Source organism: Suillus subaureus (assembly GCF_016647635.1).
Source record: "Suillus subaureus strain MN1 chromosome Unknown BJ212scaffold_11, whole genome shotgun sequence".
Lineage (NCBI taxonomy): Eukaryota > Fungi > Basidiomycota > Agaricomycetes > Boletales > Suillaceae > Suillus > Suillus subaureus.
The window spans coordinates 399,964-417,691 of NW_024538567.1; the positions used below are offsets into that span (position 1 = coordinate 399,964).

At 46.7% G+C, this 17,728-nt stretch overlaps 5 protein-coding genes across 5 annotated transcripts; 4 read left to right on the plus strand and 1 right to left on the minus strand.

Annotated features, from left to right (window-relative positions):
• The first annotated feature begins 604 nt into the window (after positions 1-604).
• BJ212DRAFT_1346232 (carboxylic acid transporter protein) lies at positions 605-2,936 on the plus strand. Its single transcript, XM_041335334.1, has 13 exons — positions 605-922; positions 981-1,025; positions 1,076-1,592; positions 1,643-1,812; positions 1,863-1,873; positions 1,925-1,981; positions 2,034-2,056; positions 2,106-2,200; positions 2,254-2,331; positions 2,383-2,416; positions 2,470-2,540; positions 2,591-2,655; positions 2,705-2,936. The coding sequence occupies exons 1-13, from the start codon at positions 740-742 to the stop codon at positions 2,829-2,831; spliced, it is 1,476 nt and encodes a 491-aa protein (XP_041194430.1). The 5' UTR covers positions 605-739; the 3' UTR covers positions 2,832-2,936.
• On the plus strand, positions 2,922-4,552 carry BJ212DRAFT_1346259 (uncharacterized protein). Its single transcript, XM_041335336.1, has 4 exons — positions 2,922-3,642; positions 3,701-3,964; positions 4,017-4,139; positions 4,192-4,552. The coding sequence occupies exons 1-4, from the start codon at positions 3,418-3,420 to the stop codon at positions 4,321-4,323; spliced, it is 744 nt and encodes a 247-aa protein (XP_041194431.1). The 5' UTR covers positions 2,922-3,417; the 3' UTR covers positions 4,324-4,552.
• Positions 4,553-5,642: 1,090 nt separating this feature from the next.
• BJ212DRAFT_1268846 (uncharacterized protein) lies at positions 5,643-6,410 on the plus strand (the record flags this gene model as incomplete). The annotated part of the gene is made up of 4 exons (XM_041330759.1): positions 5,643-5,693; positions 5,746-6,021; positions 6,078-6,221; positions 6,273-6,410. The coding sequence occupies 4 exons, from the start codon at positions 5,643-5,645 to the stop codon at positions 6,408-6,410; spliced, it is 609 nt and encodes a 202-aa protein (XP_041194432.1).
• Positions 6,411-7,442: 1,032 nt separating this feature from the next.
• BJ212DRAFT_1269121 (P-loop containing nucleoside triphosphate hydrolase protein) lies at positions 7,443-8,246 on the plus strand (the record flags this gene model as incomplete). Its single annotated transcript, XM_041330788.1, has 1 exon — positions 7,443-8,246. The coding sequence occupies one exon, from the start codon at positions 7,443-7,445 to the stop codon at positions 8,244-8,246; it is 804 nt and encodes a 267-aa protein (XP_041194433.1).
• Positions 8,247-9,250: 1,004 nt separating this feature from the next.
• Positions 9,251-10,336, minus strand: BJ212DRAFT_1479565 (uncharacterized protein; the record flags this gene model as incomplete). Its single annotated transcript, XM_041339908.1, has 9 exons — positions 9,251-9,401; positions 9,464-9,489; positions 9,547-9,578; positions 9,651-9,761; positions 9,819-9,917; positions 9,982-10,036; positions 10,092-10,168; positions 10,219-10,251; positions 10,315-10,336. The coding sequence occupies 9 exons, from the start codon at positions 10,334-10,336 to the stop codon at positions 9,251-9,253; spliced, it is 606 nt and encodes a 201-aa protein (XP_041194434.1).
• Between the last annotated feature and the right edge of the window lie 7,392 nt (positions 10,337-17,728).

A 17,728-nucleotide genomic window follows, 5' to 3' on the forward strand; every position in this document is an offset into this window, starting at 1 on the left:
TGCAGACTTATCCGAGTTGTGACTAGTCTAGTAGTGCGGCACATGCTCCCGATGTCATTAGCATTGATGATCGATATGAGGGAGTCGTCTGCAGCCGGCCCATCGATGTCGATGAAGTTTCACGTTCCTTAATTGCAACGAGGACGTAACTCATCCTACTTATTCCCGCTTGTCTACTAGTAGATCACCTTGCGTCTGCCATGATGTGTCGGCTATCGTAGCCGTTGCTTGGGCCCAATGGGTTAAGTTTGGGCCAACCTTTCGCACCGTGCAGTGCAGCCTGGAGGCCTGTGCTTAGCGGACACATAGTAACTGGGGATCTACAACATCACGATGATTCGAGGTAGGGGCCCCAAGGCACTGGTGGCACTAGCTGGCACTTAGCTGGCACCGTCAGCTGAGGAAGTATGAGAGTTAGTAGTAGCTCCATTTTGTGCGGGGAAGGATTTGATGAGATGATGCGTGCGCGTGAGTACTTGATTTTGGCACCCCGCCTCAGATATATACTTATAAGTTATGTTACTTTAGGCAGTGCCTGACAGGCTAAAATGTTCCTGATCTCGTTCTCAATATAAAGTAATATCATACTGACACATGTCCTAAGGCCGACCTCTCCTCGATCAATCGCCATCTCCTCCATTGCCTCCCCCATCATGGCACCAAGATTTTTGCGCGAGCTCATCCCGCGTCGAGAAAGGCGTGCCCCTGGTAGTGTGGTTGTTGCGTTGAAGAATCTCACATGGGTGCAGTGGGCTCAGTTCTGGTCTGGGTCAGTGTCATCTTTCGCATCGCTAGTGCTATCATTTTAACCACATGTTGCACTAGCTGGCTTGCCTGGACATGCGACGCTATTGATTTCTTCGCGGTATCGCTCACGGTATCTCCCTTGGCGACACAATTTCATAAGTCGACAGCTCAAATCGTACGCTGTTTTTGTCCTTCCCTCGCTGGTTGCGCACTAACGTACAGCGCGGTCTCAGACGACTGCCATTACGTTGACTCTCTTGTTCCGGCCTGTCGGCGCTGTAAGCATTATTCCTGCTGTTTCTTACTAACCAAACTTATCGTTTCATAGATTATTTTCGGTATCTTATCTGACCGATTTGGCCGCAAGTGGCCATTGATTTTCAATCTCCTTCTATGCTGTATCCTTGAGCTCGGAACTGGCTTTGTCAACACGTTTTCAGAATTCCTCGGCGTTCGTGCCCTATTCGGTATTGCAATGGGTGGAATATGGGGACTTTCGTCAGCCTCAGCTCTTGAGAATTTGCCCGTTGAACTTCGTGGGATTGCAAGCGGGGTTTTGCAGGAAGGCTATGCTGTCGGATACCTGATTGCAGCCGTCATCAATCTGACCTTGGTAGCCCAGCACGGATGGCGGGTACTTTTTTGGACCGGAGCAGGCATCAGCTTTTTTGCTGCAGCCATTCGTGTTCTTGTCCCAGAGAGCGCGTTCTTCCTGCGCGCCAAAGAACAAGAGATAGCGAGAGGGACCAATACCTCGCAGAAAACCAAGATTTTCATTAAAGAAACGAAGGAGATGCTTAAGCGTCATTGGCTCCTATGCATTTATGCTGTGCTCTTAATGACAGGCGAGTCTTCTCTTGTCCCTAACGATCAACATATCAACGTTCTTGTACAGGATTCAACTTTTTGTCTCACGGTTCCCAGGTAGGCGTATCTCGTGTATACAAATTCACGGGGCGAGCCCATAATGACGTACACGTTCAGGATTTGTATCCCACATACCTCGAGACTACTAAGGGTTTTAGTGCTCACGATGCTACTGTTGCGACCATTATCGGCAACTGTGTAAGTCTTACAAAATTACCTGTGTGCAAATTCTTAATATACACCAATAGGGTGCAGTTGCGTGAGTTGTCAATTGGTTCCGTATGCATTTCAAGTTCTGAGGATCATATAGCGGTGGTGTTATTGCTGGATGGGCCAGCCAGTACATTGGACGCCGTCTGACGATCGTGTATGTGCCTTTGATAGATGATGGTTTTATGATTTTACTCAAATTCCATCAGAATTTTTACACTTCTCATCGGAGGTAAGCACTAATTCTGGTGATATTGAACAAAACTGATGTTCTCTCGCAGCGTTCATTCCATTATGGGTTCTACCCTCCTCATTCTCTGCCCTCTCTGCTGGAGCATTCTGTATCCAAGTTGGTGTTCAGGGCGCATGGGGTGTCGTACGTACCCTCCTACTCTTGTTGTGAACCCGGCCCAAAAATAAATATACTAGATCCCGATCCAACTGGCCGAGATGTCGCCGCCAGCTTTCAGAGCAACATTTCCTGGTGTTGCTTACCAGATCGGCAACGTAGGTCGAATGAATATCGTGCCATGTTTGTGGTTAATATGTTCGCGGCAGATGATATCGGCAGCATCAGCACAGATTGAAGCCAGTGAGTGGATAGTCACAATTAATTCCATTAACGAAGTTCTTAATGTATATTAGCTGGTGGGGCTAATTTGAAGACAACAATCATTAAGGACGGAGTTCCTACTCAGGAGCCAAACTATGCAACGGTGTGTAACAAAGTTCCACTTCCGCGCGGTCTTACTCATCGCTTGATCAGGTGCAAGCCATCTTCATTGGGGTCGTTGCTGCATTCGTGGTCGTTGTCACGATCGTTGGGCCCGAGTAAGTCTCCCGCGTGTGCTTGGACATACAGACGCTCACCTTCCTTTAGAAATCACAGCTCGCATTTCGAGAAACACAAGACCGCTTTCGAAGAAGGAGGTGGAAGAGATGATGCTGTGGCAGACAACGCATCACAAACGTCATATCATGAAGTCGACGAGAAAAGCAGCGCTTAGGCTGCTTAGGCGCCTCCGCCTCTGCGTAAATAATTGTAGTATTTATCCACCACAGCTTGACAACAATATGTTGATTGTAATGAACGAGATCGCGATGCCCCCGGGTTGATGCATTGACGCTTGATAAGCCAAATTTCGTGCCAAAGGCCAGGCCAATATTGGCCCGGCCCTGTTGCCGAGGCCACGTGATATTGTGGGTTCAATTTGAACTTCCAACGTTCACGCTGGCCACCTACCACTGTACTTCAGAGTACTTAATACTAGCCCTGGCGTACCTGCCGCCGCCGTTTGGCCTTTGCTCCTCACTGAGTTTTTCGGGAAAGGAATTTCTGTCGGCTCACACCTATCCTTCAGGCCAAGATTACAGGCCGCTGAACAATATTCAGATTTTTCGCTGACTAGGAATTATTATGAACCACAGCAATGCTGACCGTGCCACTCTGGCAAGCCTGCCATTTCTTTGAGGTACGTTAACGAAGGACATGATCTCATTTATGAGTGGTCGGCTGGCGCCACATCAAAAGAATAACCAGGAGGCCTTCCAACTTGGCCGCGTCAATGGCCAGACTGACCAGACTCGGACACAATGCCATATCATGGAGACATGTTCTGCCCCTGTCATTTGCCTATAACACCTGCTAGCCATGCGATCCTTATAAAAGACCAGGGAGGTATGATGATACAGCTCTTTTCAAAGCTGGATGTCCAAATCTTTCAGCTATACAGCATAATTGCATTGCCCGTACGCTTGACCTACCCGATGGCACCTCAGAAAAGGCGTTCTGGCCAGTCCTTTGGGGAATCTTCATCCGTATGTCTCAGTGGAAATACCTCAGCATGACAACACATATTCATCTGTAACCCGATAGTCATCGATTAAACGGAGCACTCCGCCCTCCTCACCTACGAAGCAACGTTCAACTGAACGTTTTACGCTACCGGATGGATCAACAGCACATCGTGTTCCAGCCCCATCCCCATCCCCATCCCCATCTCATTCATGCCATCACACAATTCTGTTTTATGATAATGGCAATCCTGGCGTCTCGGTCAAGAATGTCTTGAATGGTGAATGTGTTCAAGACAATCCAGAACTTGATTTTAAGGCTGGGTTCCTCAAAATAGTCTTCCAGGTATACTCAATGTGTGTTCTAATTTGATCAAGACCTGATATTTGAATCTTAGTGGCCTGGTTATGATTCTTCGGATGTTCATACCTCCAGACACATTACAGTCAATCCGAATACCAGACAGGAACTCGCAGTTGCACTATGCACTGCGTTGCATAATTTTTACTTATCTGTATCAGTGGGTGATATCCTTAAAAATCGGCTTTTGTCAGAAATAACCAAGTCCACAGAAAATATCACCTTCGGTCGAATTTGGCCCTTGGGCCCTCTGTTCACGAGTCCGCTTACGAAATATCATGCTCATGTCCTTACATTCCAACGCTGGTATGTGGTTTCCGGAGTTTTATGTACTCCGGAGGTAGTAGTATTGTTGGATTCGTCGAGTCGAATTCACGCTTATAACACATAATACATGTATAAGTAATGCAGCAGGACACATGACATACACCTGTATGCAGTGACGATTAATATGAGAAAATGCACAAAGGACTTTCCTGCCGCGTTTGCAGGTTAGAGAGTCAAAGTCCCTCCACTCTCGAACCTGGACTCGTGACCAGCCGTCTAAGGCAAACCATCGATAAATGCAGACGGGCAGGCTGGCCACGAGTCTATGGACCACTCAACTCCTATATGCGTGAAGGTGGCATCTTTGACAGGCAGTGATCGGTAGGCAAAAAATCGATGCTAGGGTACGGCACCAAGCAAGAAGCGGGTATCACCTGCGCCTTCAAAGTTTCACTAGCTTCACTCCCGAGCTCGGTACCGTACACGATAGCAAACAGATATATATGTAGTACTTCAAGTTGTGCTTTGTCGCTCAGACTAAACCACACTATATGCCCTTTTTTGGCAATTTCAGATTTAATCAGAACACAGGTTCACGCCACAATGTTCAACAACTAGTGCCCACTACATCGACCCTAGGCCTATCACCCATGAATGTGACCTCTGTATGCTTGTTGCAACGAACACTCCTTGTGTAGTCACCAAGGATGACTAGACTAACACACGGCATTTTCTATACCAATATCTTGGTATGCCTCTCACCTTGTGGCAGTTGTCGGAGACGGACATTGGTAATTATCCAAGCTGTCTCGTGAAATCTCCCATATTAATCCCCACCCTGTTCTTCGAGTTTCATATTTGTTGTTGTCAGTGCCTTTACGGTCTGCTGCCATTCGCATTAAGGACCATTTGTTTCTAATTACTGGACTACCCGCAGTTGGTGAGCTTTGGTTTCCGTCAGACTCCATAGGGATACAGACACATAATTACTCTAAGGATAATGTTTTGCTGACAGACGCTGAATGTCGACAGGTCTCACGTCGCGCTACACATGCATCAAAGACACTTTGTCTCAAAGTCTCCTAGTGACACGTTTGGTGACGCCGCCGTTTAATAGAGAAAAATTACGTTCATTGTGTCACGATCTATGTTGTTGAATGGTTGGTATCCCGCTTCATGATTTACAACTTATTGCACCGAGAATAACATTGAGTGGTCGCTTTGGCCCCAGACGACTAGCGCTTCATGACACGCACCGCTTTGTGGACCATGTTGAAGCTATGGGCAGTATAAAACACGCGAGTGTTTGGGATGGGCACCTCATCAACTGGAACATCTCAAATATTGTGCAGCGCCGGTTTTCTATTTTAACTTCAATCAGTCCAGTATGGCATACATGCAACCCAACCAAATGATTGTGAACGCTGGTGGAGCCGGGTCTCCTGGGGTGAGCCTCCACGTTCTTCCCCCGTTTTTGTCTTACGCAGAAATTATATTAGTACTATGCTTGGCAAGCCAATCCTGCCCCTCACCCCTTGACGATAGGTGCCGAGATGCCACCATATTGGCGCGCCAGCGATGGAAAAATAGCGAAGCGTGTTCTACGCTTGCGGGAATTCACTCCTGCTCAGCAGAGCTTCCCCGGCATCCATTTTAGCGTTAGGAATTGGTGCGGTGTGAACGTGTCAGATATTCTGAAACAAACAGTTGTTGATTGTCCGACTGACGTGGTATTCGCTCATCACGGCTGGCGAACAACTACTCTGGCACTAAATGTAAGCATCGCCTGTCTCTGATATAATAGTGTATGTATGTTAACCAATTGACGCAGTGGCCCGGATACGTACCCAACCGTTCTTCGGATGCATCTCGTCGTCGCTTTAGCACATATATGAATGGCAACTTACCGATGACTCGTCAAGGATTCGCTAGAGTTATTGCCGAGCTGATTCAAGATCTTTACAACTGTGCAAAGGTATGTGTAATCTTAAAATCGACACAAGGCTACTAACTCGTCGATCATTAGAACAAGCCCGTTGCGCGTGGTTGGGAAGATTGGGCATTTAGCAAAAACAAAGTTCATCCGTCCAAGGTGTACATCCTATCGGCCCATTATTACAGGAATGTTTGGGTCCCTGAGCTCTACGTCGCTGACATGGAATGATGCTCTCCGATGCTCTCCTTTCCCCTACGACCCAATAGCACAAATATATATCTTTAATTTTCAAGACACTAGCATCCCCTATACGATTCACGACACTCCATTGTGCCTACCTTACAATGTCATTAGCCGGTCTAATGTCTATCGTTCTTATTAGGCACTAGCTTTGCGCGTATGTATATTGATCGTACCCTATTTGAGTACAAAAATAGAAATCCACCTGCGCAATGCCCTGGTTTGGACTGAGAAGCGAAAGTTAGAACCTCGTGGGCTTGATGCTGTATGATAGTCTCCACAACTGCCCTCTAAAGAAGAGACGATCGGCCATGAGACATCTAGTATATTGGCAATTTGGTCCTCGAGGCAACACGGCGTTTCAAGATGCATATAAGCCACCAACTTCTGCGACAGTGGAAGATGACCCACCTTTGCTACCTTCCCTTCAAGATACGGAACTCTAACTTTTAGCGTGAAAAATGGGCACGTCGATGTCCTCCCCCCTCAGACTGCAAAGTCTTCGGATGATCGCTGGCATCGTTCTTACAATCGTCGATGAAATTCGGACATCGGATATCTTCGAAAATCCCATTTTTGCCGACCTGAGACAGGCCAGAAACTCGCATCCTTGGCGACAAGCTAGTGGGACATCAATGGCAGGGTGGCAGGGCGAAGAATGGCCAGAAGAAGATCGTATTGCTATAGACACCGAAGAAGATATCAGAGAGGAAGAAATAGATGAACTCCTAGCCGCCCAAGCTCCACACGCCACTGGAGAAAACGTTGAAGGATTTTACTCTGTACAAACAGATGTGTGGCAGAGGCCGAGCGAGGCGGGATTACATACTTCAGAAGAAGCCCCGCGTAGGCGTCTTTATGAAACGCCAGAGCGTTGCGCTGCTGTACTCCAGATGAAGACGAAGGAAGAAGGGATTTCGGCCACGAAGTCGAACAATAAAGGCAAGAAAACATCCGTTGCACACTTGCATTTGGGCTCAACTCGAGGGTGCAGCAGATGTTCCAATAACTGAAAATGTCATGAATGGGAAGGAGGACTCGCAGACCTTGGAGAAACACAGCGCGTTCCAGCTCGTGAGCATCCCCAGTGATAAGGAGATACAAATAGCGAAGCACAGAGTCCAATACCAAGAGGGGCTATTCCATTTCGCAATGACAGGGGTTTCCGGTGCGGGAAAGTCGTCGCTGATCAATGCCTTTCGAGGCCTTCGAAACAGAGATCAGGGGGCTGCACCAACGGGCGTGGTTGAGACCACCACGGATATCACTAGATTCCCAGATCCAAGCCCTCATAACCCGTTCGTTTGGTATGATGTCCCAGGGTCCGGCACGCTGAACACACCGGATTGGCAATATTTCACCGCACACGGACTCTATGTTTTCGACTGCATTATCGTCCTTTTCGACAGCCGCTTTACAATGACTGACCTTGCCATGCTGGTTAATTGCCGGCGCCTTAATATTCCGACTTATATCGTGCGGTCGAAATCAGACTCACATATCAGAAACATCATCAAGGAATCGGGTTACGACAGCGATGAAGATGAAGATGAAAATCACTCGCGTCGCAATGCATTGTATAGCTCCGCACGCGAGCAGTACATCGCTGAAACTCGCGCAACCGTGAGGTGCAACCTTCAGGAGGCGAATTTACCCGATCAGAGGGTGTACATCGTCGCCAACAGCACCATGGTCTCCACAGTGAGAGATCAGAAGCTATCGGAGAAGACTATAGACGAATTAGAGTTAATGCGAGATCTCTTTAGGGAAGCCCAGTCAAGGCGTTGTGGTAAAGGTAGTCACTCACAAGCATACGAAGTTTGAAGTCCAGAGCCTCGTCCATAGTCAAGTTGTAGCAGTTTTCGTTATGTACCGCATCTATGAGAAATCATAAAAAAGAGGGTGACGCAGTGGTCCAGCTGGTGTCATGTCCATTGGCGGTCGACACATCGGTTTCCCCAGCAGAACATCTCGTATGCGAATTCAGCCACTGGCAGTAGTTCTGCAATCGTATGACGCACCAGTGACGCTTATCATAGATCCAGCCTAATTTCATGGCGACTTCCTTGCAAAAAGTGGTTGACAGAACGAGTTCAACGCAATGAGTTGCAAAACGGCTGCAAGGTTCTGTGGCTCTGAAATATCAGGTGCTATGGGACGCAGTGAACAACGAGAGAGCGGGCGGGAGCGTAGTCCACGATGAGCGCGTAGTGTACAGTACGGGGCTATCATATAATGCCAGGGCGAAGCGAACGATTGAAGGAGAAAGAAGTATTGTGATTTTGCATTTCATTCATGATAATATCTGATTCAACGTTCACGCGCTCGGATGGGTAGCACACTACGAAACTTCAAACTCCGCCCGCAACATCTGCTATGATGATGATGTCACGTCAAAGGTTTTGGCAGTTGTTTAGCGACATCAGGGTTCAAATATAATTGTGAGGTTGAGGTGGTGCAAATAATTTATCTAGTCGAGTGAGACAAATTTGTCGGCGGCATAGATGCATTATGGTTCCGGATGTCATCCCGTCATATCAGGACATTTCGTTAATCCGTGGAGCTTGGTGGACCTGTACCACAATTGTGCTCATTACTGTCAGGCTGTGCATCCGGCTCTAGCACGCTCAAATCCTGGATCCGCCGCAGTTTGAAGTGGGAACTATGAAAGTCAAATAGACCAAGGCCACCTAAATGCTCCCCCGCCCCGCAAGACTCATCCTATAAGTTAAGCATATAGCATACTCTATCAAACCCACCCCTACCAGTCACCTCGTACAGTCCAAGCCTCGCTCCACAAGACACCGAATAAGCCACAGGATAAGACATCATGCCGTAGAATTTACAGGTGCCATGTCGGACATTGGAATACACACAAGGGCGCTATAGTCATATGCATGTTGGTCTACAGAGTTTACAGACAGCCAGAGATCGCGGTGCATGCGCGTGGCAAAGATTGCGAGGATAATGAACTGGAAACTGTACGTGGGTGTGAGTTTGGATATCAGTAGGAATACGCAGCAGGATATGCAGGTGCATACTCATACAACATGGTGTGGTAGGAGTACTGGGGTGCAGAATGTCAACGGCTAGATTGTAAAAGGCATTTGGAACATTCACGCACCTGGAGGAGCAGCGATGTGAATATGTTCGCCACTGAGAACACTTCAGGAAAGAGAGTGATCATGGATGAGCACGGAAAAACGGCGCATGTGAGTATTGACTCACAAAAACCACATGTATAATAGAATATGTTATGTTTCACCAGGGCGACGTACAGACGGTTTTGGTTTTCCCGCCAGCTCTGTATGGCGCGGATGATTGTGAGAATCATGAGTCCTGGGGAGAACATCTGTCAGCGCGTGTTTGGACACATATATGCTCCTGGTCACCCACCCAATTCGAACACGCAAAGGAGAAGAAATGGTACAAAGAGTTGGAAACTGGTCGAACTCTGGTAGCACCCTGTGATGCCCGGGATTGCACTAATTACATCTGTGGAAGTTGACAGAATTGTTGAATGGTAGCGGAATGCCAGGAGAGGGGTAAGAGCACGCACATGCTGCGGAAACATTAGTGGCGAAGAGAATGCCGATCGATGCTCCCATAAAAGTCTGGCCGAGGGATCTACAGCCAGCTTTGGTGTGAACAAGTGGATTTGGAACTCACGAGTGCGGTAACTAGGATGGCTACGAGCAAGTTTCTATCGTTGTCCCAGAGGACCCATGTTCTGATGACAAAAAAGCCTGGATGAATCAGATCAGGAACATATGTATCTTGGGAAGGAAGGACATACCCTCGGAGAAAACGCCTGACACTATAGCAAGACCTGTGATGGGAAAGTAGTAGCCCTCGGCGTGGACGTGTATACATGAATGTACCATGTACGTACCTGTGTCAATATTGTCAAACATCTGGCATTTCTGGCGAAATCATGCAGTAAGTCATTTGTTCTCATTAACTCTCTACCGCATCACCTACACCTGGGTTCTCATTCGGGGTAAAGTTCACTGAAGAACAAGTGATAATTCACCATCGGGACACTGTGCAGGAGCGGAACGCACGATATAGACTGGTGATGAGAAGGATAAAGGGGAGGTATCGTGTAACAATATACAGGCCTTTTACCCTGTTCCAGCGCGACCCAACTAAATATGTCCGCTTTGTACAGCATGATGTGGACATCAAAACCGGGATGTATCACGGAATGGGTGTATACCTCTTCATGAAGTGAACATGCATAGTCATAGGTCTGGACAAGCGAGTTTAACGGCGAACGTAAATGGATTAGGATAAGCCTACCCAGAATGTAGCCATCGACGCTAAACTGTGTTAGGGTAAAGAATACGTGGTAAACTTGCAGGTGCGGCGGTACGCACTGTATATGTACTGATAGAACATGAATTGTCAAGTATTACTCGCCCTCACATTGACAAGGTGCTTAGTGAACTGTACGCTCCTCGCTGCTGCGACATCGTCAGGCGAATACTCCATCCAGAGGTGGTACACGGTCTCGGTCAGGTGGCGCACTGTACACTAACTGTATGTAATGGATGCCAATAAGGTGAAGATAGAAGAGCGCCTGTTGGAATAACAAGCACGCACTAAGCCATCAAACCTTATACCCTTGTCTCGTATGTTCACTCTATTGTCTCATACTCGTGCTTTATGCGCTCTTATATGTTGATTCACCTTTTGTACTTGTGACTCCATTGACTGCTTTGGCCAGTGCCAGGTGTACCATTATGTATGTTTCAGTCTCGTTTACCTCTAACAAGACCCGTTTTCTCTATTTAATCAGTGTATATTGGACTTGATACCTCAGACGTTCACATCCGCGTGCTCGATCTGAAGCCATGATAGGCAAGATAGAGGATGCGAACAGAAGTCAATAAAATGTGCCTAACCGAAGCTTCTGTGATTCTGAAGCTCAAAGTTTGATGCCTCTTGAAACGCGAATAAGCCACCTTCACATCGGGGTTATCGATATTTAGGAGATGCCTTTATGTTGTACCAAATGGGTGACTATCCGTAGGCTGAAATATTGCGGAATAAAATAAGATAGAATAAAAAAGACCATTTAAGGAAATTGTGCCGCGATGCCGCTGTCCATTTGCGTCGAATTTGCAAAACATTATTTTCTGACCCCCTTACAAACTCTAAATCTAGAAGGGGGGGGCCCCCCCCCCTTACAGATTATTCCGGATTATAAACGACAGATTAAAACCGTTTTGGGCCACTACGCCCAAGCTATCCACTGACTAATCATACTTGAAGGTCCCCGCCTGACACATGTTCAGCATGGCAATAGTCGCTACCTGGTCCAAACATTTTCCAATATACGCAGTCCAATCCCTGAGCTCCCTGGTGAAGTTTTCAGCTGAAGTTTTAAGATTACTATCAGCAGACGACGCCAACACATACCACTGTGACCGGCCAGGGTACGAGGTGAGCAGTGCTGACACCATTCTCTCCCTATAAGTCTAGAGTTGCAAAAACCATTTGTTCCCCAAGTTACCGCGACTGTTTTTTTGTCATTAAATACTTTATTCCATGTGTGTACTAACGTATTTGTGCGACCACCACAGGGCCTGTTCTACTAACTACAAACGTCTAGAATCATTTATGCATCTGACAGTTCAGGTTTTTGAGATGTATAAAAGCATGCATTGGAGGACAACAAGGTAAGCACTATTTTCATTAAAACTACAGTGTGCAATGTCTGACATTCCCCCTCCACAATCCATGATGATACCTCCTGGTAGTACCCCATCTTACCCCAAATTACGCTATGACCATGCTGGAAATGCATTCGCCCGCGATAATTTTGGCACTTGGGTGTCTCATCCAGGCATCTGCAAAGTAAGTCTTATCAAATGATTGTTTACTGGTGGCTGATACTCGACTTACTATAGACTCTTACAACTGATCAGTCCTTTCAGTTCGAACATGGTGACGGTCCGGGTTATCAGGTATGTCGAGTATCATATGATGTTTTTGACTCAACTAACTATATACATGCAGCCTGCTTCTACCTACACACTCACTCCAGCCTTCCAGTCCCATGAAGGCACACCTCCACCCCTGCTGGCATCCAGTTCTCGCCCTGCTCTACGTGAGGTGCCAACCACGAATATAGCTAACCCTGCGCTCCTCCCCCTACCTCACTCTGATGATATGGACTTGATTCACCCTGCCAGTATTGCGGAGGCCTGTGGCTATACTCCAGCCACCAAAACAGCAGGCGCTCGTCGCAAGGCCAAAGCCCCAAGGGGCAAAGGCAAGGAGAATAAGAATGCTGGATACGCTAACCCAAAGAAGCATTCTTGAGAGGACAGAGACAAGGATGATGAAGCGGAAGCATGAGCAAGGCGAGGCCGCCCTCAGGGGTCCAACAATTATACTGCCTTGGATGTTAAAAGTCTCCTCGACGTAGTCCATGATGAGCTCCCTCTCAGTCAATGCGGGTGGCAGACTGTTCAAGTTAAGTTCAGCCAATGGGCCAAGGTGAACCACCGGCCTGAATGCAAACTCACTTCACTCAAAACAAAGTTCAAACAGGTAAGATTCAACTTGTCTCATGACTGTGACATTGCTCACAAGTAGAACTACAGTTGGTCAAGACTACGAAGCCGACTGGAGATGGTGTGTGCCCTCTGGAAGTCACATGTGCCCATCACATCAAACAACTCATTAACGAGTGCACAGGAACCTGTGACCTGCATGACACGGATTATGACGCCATGGAAGATGGTGACAGTCACTCTGTCGTCTCTGACCAGAACCAGGATGAGCATACCTCCCCCCCAATTCAGCATACAGCGATTGCCCACTCCACTCCTCGTACAGATGCCCCAGCTCCACGTTGCAATACTCAAGGAGCGGCAGCTACAGATTTACTCACTCGACTTTCCACCACATTTGACCCAGCCACCCAACGCAACCATGATGAAGATCATGCCAATTGCAGCCTTGCCACCACGCAACTACTTACCCAAAGTCAGCAGCTCCGTGATTCCCAAGCCACTACAGAAACCCTGCATGGCCAACTCTTCAATTTGCGTGCTCGCATGTACGACATTGAACGCGAACGTGATCAGGCCGAGCTTTGCATCGAGATGATGCAGATGAGCAGATCCACGCGCCATCAGCATGTTCGGATGCCCAAACGCAAGAATTTGCATCAAGAGTGGTACCCTGAGGGTGGGGGATCCATTAGGTGGCTTACTGATGAAGGTGAAAGTACTGCATCTGAGGGGCCCAAGCCACCATGCCTTCAAAGATGCGGCCCCTCTGGATGTCCCAAGTATTCTGATTGCCCATATTTCGAGGACTTCGCTGATGAGCCTATCAAGCCCATTCAAAAGGAGGGGTCAGTAGAGATTTGATTGTGCTATGATGCTTACAATGTACCTAGGGTACCAATGTACCATGCAAAGATTGCTGCTTCTCACCATTCTGCGTCTTGCGCTCATTCCATCTTGAATGTCTTTCCTGTCTGCCTTCTCGTCCATCTCATCATCTCCATTGAAATCAGCATTGCAGGTACTGGACGGTTGGATGCTACAATGTTCTACATCTTGCACTTGTTCCATCTCGAACGTCTTTTCCTTTGTCTTCCCCTTTGTCTGACCTCTTGTCTGTCTCATCATCTCCATTGAAATCGGCATTGCAGGTACTGGACGGTTGGATGCTACAACGTTCTACGTCTTGTGCTTGTTCCGTCTCGAATGTCTTTTCCTTTGTCTTCCCCTTTGTCTGACCTCTTGTCCGTCTCATCATCTCCATTGAAATCGGCATTGCAGGTACTGGATGGTTGGATGCTACAACGTTCTACATCTCTGTGCTCATTCTGTCTTGAACATCTTTTCCTTTGTCTTCCCCTTTGTCTGACCTCTCGTCCGTCTCATCATCTTCATCAAAATCGGCATTGCAGGTACTGGATGGTTGGATGCTACAACGTTCTACATCTTGCGCTCGTTCCATCTTGAACGTCTTTCCTGTCTGCCTTCTCATCCATCTCATCTGCATTGAAACCAGCATTGCATTCCTCATCTGATATCATCATTACAAGTTTTACATGTTGTATCTACTGGAATTCCAATATGACATGGAAGCACGAGACTTGATCCTTCTTCCTCTGCTCTGAAAAGCATGTTTTCAAAGTCTCGCCACACATCTAGATCATCCTCAGTAGCCTGCCAATGCTTCATGTACACAGTCCATATCTGATTGATCCCAACACATATGGCGCACAGGTTGTGCAGCTGAAGACAGATTTCAATAAGGTCACTGCGAGCTTCTTGATTAGTGATGTCGAGTGGTATGCGTAGCCTTCCAAAGGCACCTTGGATAGCTCACATGCCCCATTCTGCTGTTTGACGGTAAGAGAGTAGTTCGCAGTTGAATGCCATATGCTCCTCTATCTCGGCAGCTGAGCCACACAAAACTTTGCCATGTTTCAGAGGTGCGCGAATGCGTCCATCAATGGAAGTCGTCCCATGAGGGAATGCAGTATCTGTGACAATGTAGTAGTCAGGAGGTGTGTTGAGTTGAAGTTGAGTATAGATGTGAGAGGCGAGACGAGAGTCGTGCCAGCTGCCAGGTGCATTTGTCCTTGCCGCAATCACAACGCCTTTGTAAAGTAACTATTGAGTACAAATTGTTGGAGAAAGACCAAAAAACGCACCTTCAGCAGAAAATGCTATGACTGAACTGATAAAATGTTCGGAAAGCCATCTGTTGTAGGTAGCATTTTCAATATCAATATCATCTGAAGTCTGCACAGGGAGTTTGAGCCCGTCAATGCTTCCAAAAGCACCTTGCAAGTGTGAGTGACGCGCAACTACGAGGGTACTACAACACTCGAAATCAGGTCCCCATGGCCATTGAATTGCGGCATCAACCATAGAGCGTAGAGTTTGTAAGAGCATGGGCAGTCCAGAGGTGAGATAGCAAGAAACAGTGGCAGGGATCAACACAAAAATTTGTTGGAGGCTAGTCTCATGCATGGTGGAGTTGAGATAGTGGAGCATGAGGCCAAGTGCTCCACCAGCATCGAGTGAATGGTGATTCAGGCATGGAATGCCATGCGAGTTGGTATCAGGACGTGTGATGGGCTTATGGTACCACAGACTGGCAAAGCCAGAAGTAAGGATGAATTCAAATGTTCAAACATCGATGCCCATGGTTGTAATAAATGCGCGATCAGTCTGACTCGCATACAACACTTGCCACGGGGTATTCCAATGTGGGTCAGGAAGTAGCTGGGCATGACAAAGGTACAGTTGCTTAGGGTTCCAGGTTTCGACACAATCAAGTTGAGCAAGCTCTATTCCAGCAACCAGCGTAGCTGCTAACATCCTTGCATCCTCTTCGTCATCAAGAAATGCTGTCTCTTCTCCGTCATTCACCAGATTATGATACTGTAGTAGATCGTCCATTGCAGTTTTGACTGAATTATTTTATTCCAGATGTGTTACAGTTGTGTTTTCTGTACAGATTATCTTTCATAAATATATTTCAAAGTCCGTCATAATCTATTCCGCATTATTTTGCCTACGGATAGTCACCCAATGTGAAGAAAATATTTGAAATTTAACTTGACATAAAGATGGAGACATAACTTCAAATTTTGGCAGTGTTTTAAATGAAATACAAATTTCAAGCATTGGCAACCATATTCCCACCGACCATATGTCAATAACAATAAGAAATTTAATTGGAATTTCTGTGTGCTCAAATTTGAAGTTCAATTCTGGCCCAAAACATCAGACAAAACGTGAAATTTGGGACATGACTATATGCCTGCTTATGTATGAAGTTTTGTCTGACAATTAAGACACCCTGAGAATTTGAAGCTTATGCTGGTGACAAAATGTGATGACAAAACTTCAAGTTTTGTCTGCAAACAAAATAGATCACCTGATCATTGCCCGCCTGCTGCCCACCCATCACTCAATTGTAGCCTGTTCACCACCTGAACTCATTACCTCATGTTATTATTAGTATCATGAATACCTATATGTACTTGTACTGTAGCATCACAAGGCAACAGGCTCATATCGTCATGCCAATCAAGAGTAGTGATGTGCAGGTGCAGCTTAGGCCTGGCCTGGGGAGGCTTGGGCTTTGAAAAAATTCAGGCCAAGCCATGGGCCAAAGCCAGGCCAAAGCTGCAGCTGGCTTGGGCTCATTCATGGCCTTCAAGAAAGAAAAGAGTCTATATTCAATTCAAGTATACTAACATTAGTCATCATATGCTGAATCAACATCAGACCCTGACATATTGTCATTGTCACCTAAAAGCAGTGTATCCCACCCCTCATCATCTGCTGCTTTGACTTCTAACACCTCAGCCTTGTGTTTGGAGTCTTCAGTTTCCTCTTCTACAAGGGAAGATGGGCCAGGCTCCCAGAATAGAAGATCATTACAGAGAGAACACTTGTGTCATATGCCATTCTGGACTCTCAACTCTAAATCTGCTTCTCTGGATATCCAGATCCGAGATCTGGATCTCAAATGATCTGATCTATCTTTATCTTCCTTCTGGAATCCAAACCCTATATCAGTGCCCAACCCCATTTAGACTTCCCCTGTCTCCGGACTCTGGTTAACCATGTTTCCCTTCTGATTATTGATCCATTACATACATTTCATTTCCAGTGTTCATTATTTGTGATCCATCCTACTTACTAATAGACTTTGCATATGCTTCATACATAGCCTTTATGTTTGCTAATTGATCCCTATATGATACCTACAGTATATAAACCTCCTGTAACTCTCAGAAATACTCCAGTTTGAATATCATCTTAGTTCCTGCTCATTCCTGTGTCCTCCGGACTTGAGACAAGTCTCTTGTCATGTTCTGAGTCTTAGGATTGCATCCTAGACTACATTTCTGACTCTACCTTAAGGTAGTCTATCCTCTGTTAGTTTCTAGTCCAGACTTCGTCCAGATTAGTCTTATCTGCTTGCCTAAGTAACATCTGGATGTCCGTCGGATTTATCTCATGTTTCAGATCCAGACAACTGTTCTAGCCCCTGGAAATTAAGGGCACATACTCAGGAAAGGGGCACAGCATATGAGCTGAGGCCAAGCCCTTGTGATCCGACCCCCTTGAGCATGTGACCTTAACAACTTGACACATTGTAGTGCCTCAACAATATGTCCTTTCAACCAATTGCACTGTTTGCTGATTGTGATCCCACCTTGTGAGAATGCTTGCTCACTTAAGACTGATGCTGCCATAATAGACAGGTAGTCTCTTGCCAGTGAAGCCCACACTGGATATCTCTGGCCA

What these genes read in the sequence shown, in the direction of transcription:
- BJ212DRAFT_1346259 (XM_041335336.1), top strand. Translation starts at nt 3,418, where the DNA reads ATGCCATATCATGGAGACATGTTCTGCCCCTGTCATTTGCCTATAACA. An exon ending in CCTTTGGGGAATCTTCATCC is followed by an intron (nt 3,643 to 3,700) that starts GTATGTCTCAGT and finishes GTAACCCGATAG; the next exon opens with TCATCGATTAAACGGAGCAC. An exon ending in ATTTTTACTTATCTGTATCA is followed by an intron (nt 4,140 to 4,191) that starts GTGGGTGATATC and finishes CCAAGTCCACAG; the next exon opens with AAAATATCACCTTCGGTCGA.
- BJ212DRAFT_1346232 (XM_041335334.1), top strand. Translation starts at nt 740, where the DNA reads ATGGGTGCAGTGGGCTCAGTTCTGGTCTGGGTCAGTGTCATCTTTCGC. An exon ending in ATCAGCACAGATTGAAGCCA is followed by an intron (nt 2,417 to 2,469) that starts GTGAGTGGATAG and finishes AATGTATATTAG; the next exon opens with CTGGTGGGGCTAATTTGAAG. An exon ending in AGGAGCCAAACTATGCAACG is followed by an intron (nt 2,541 to 2,590) that starts GTGTGTAACAAA and finishes TCGCTTGATCAG; the next exon opens with GTGCAAGCCATCTTCATTGG.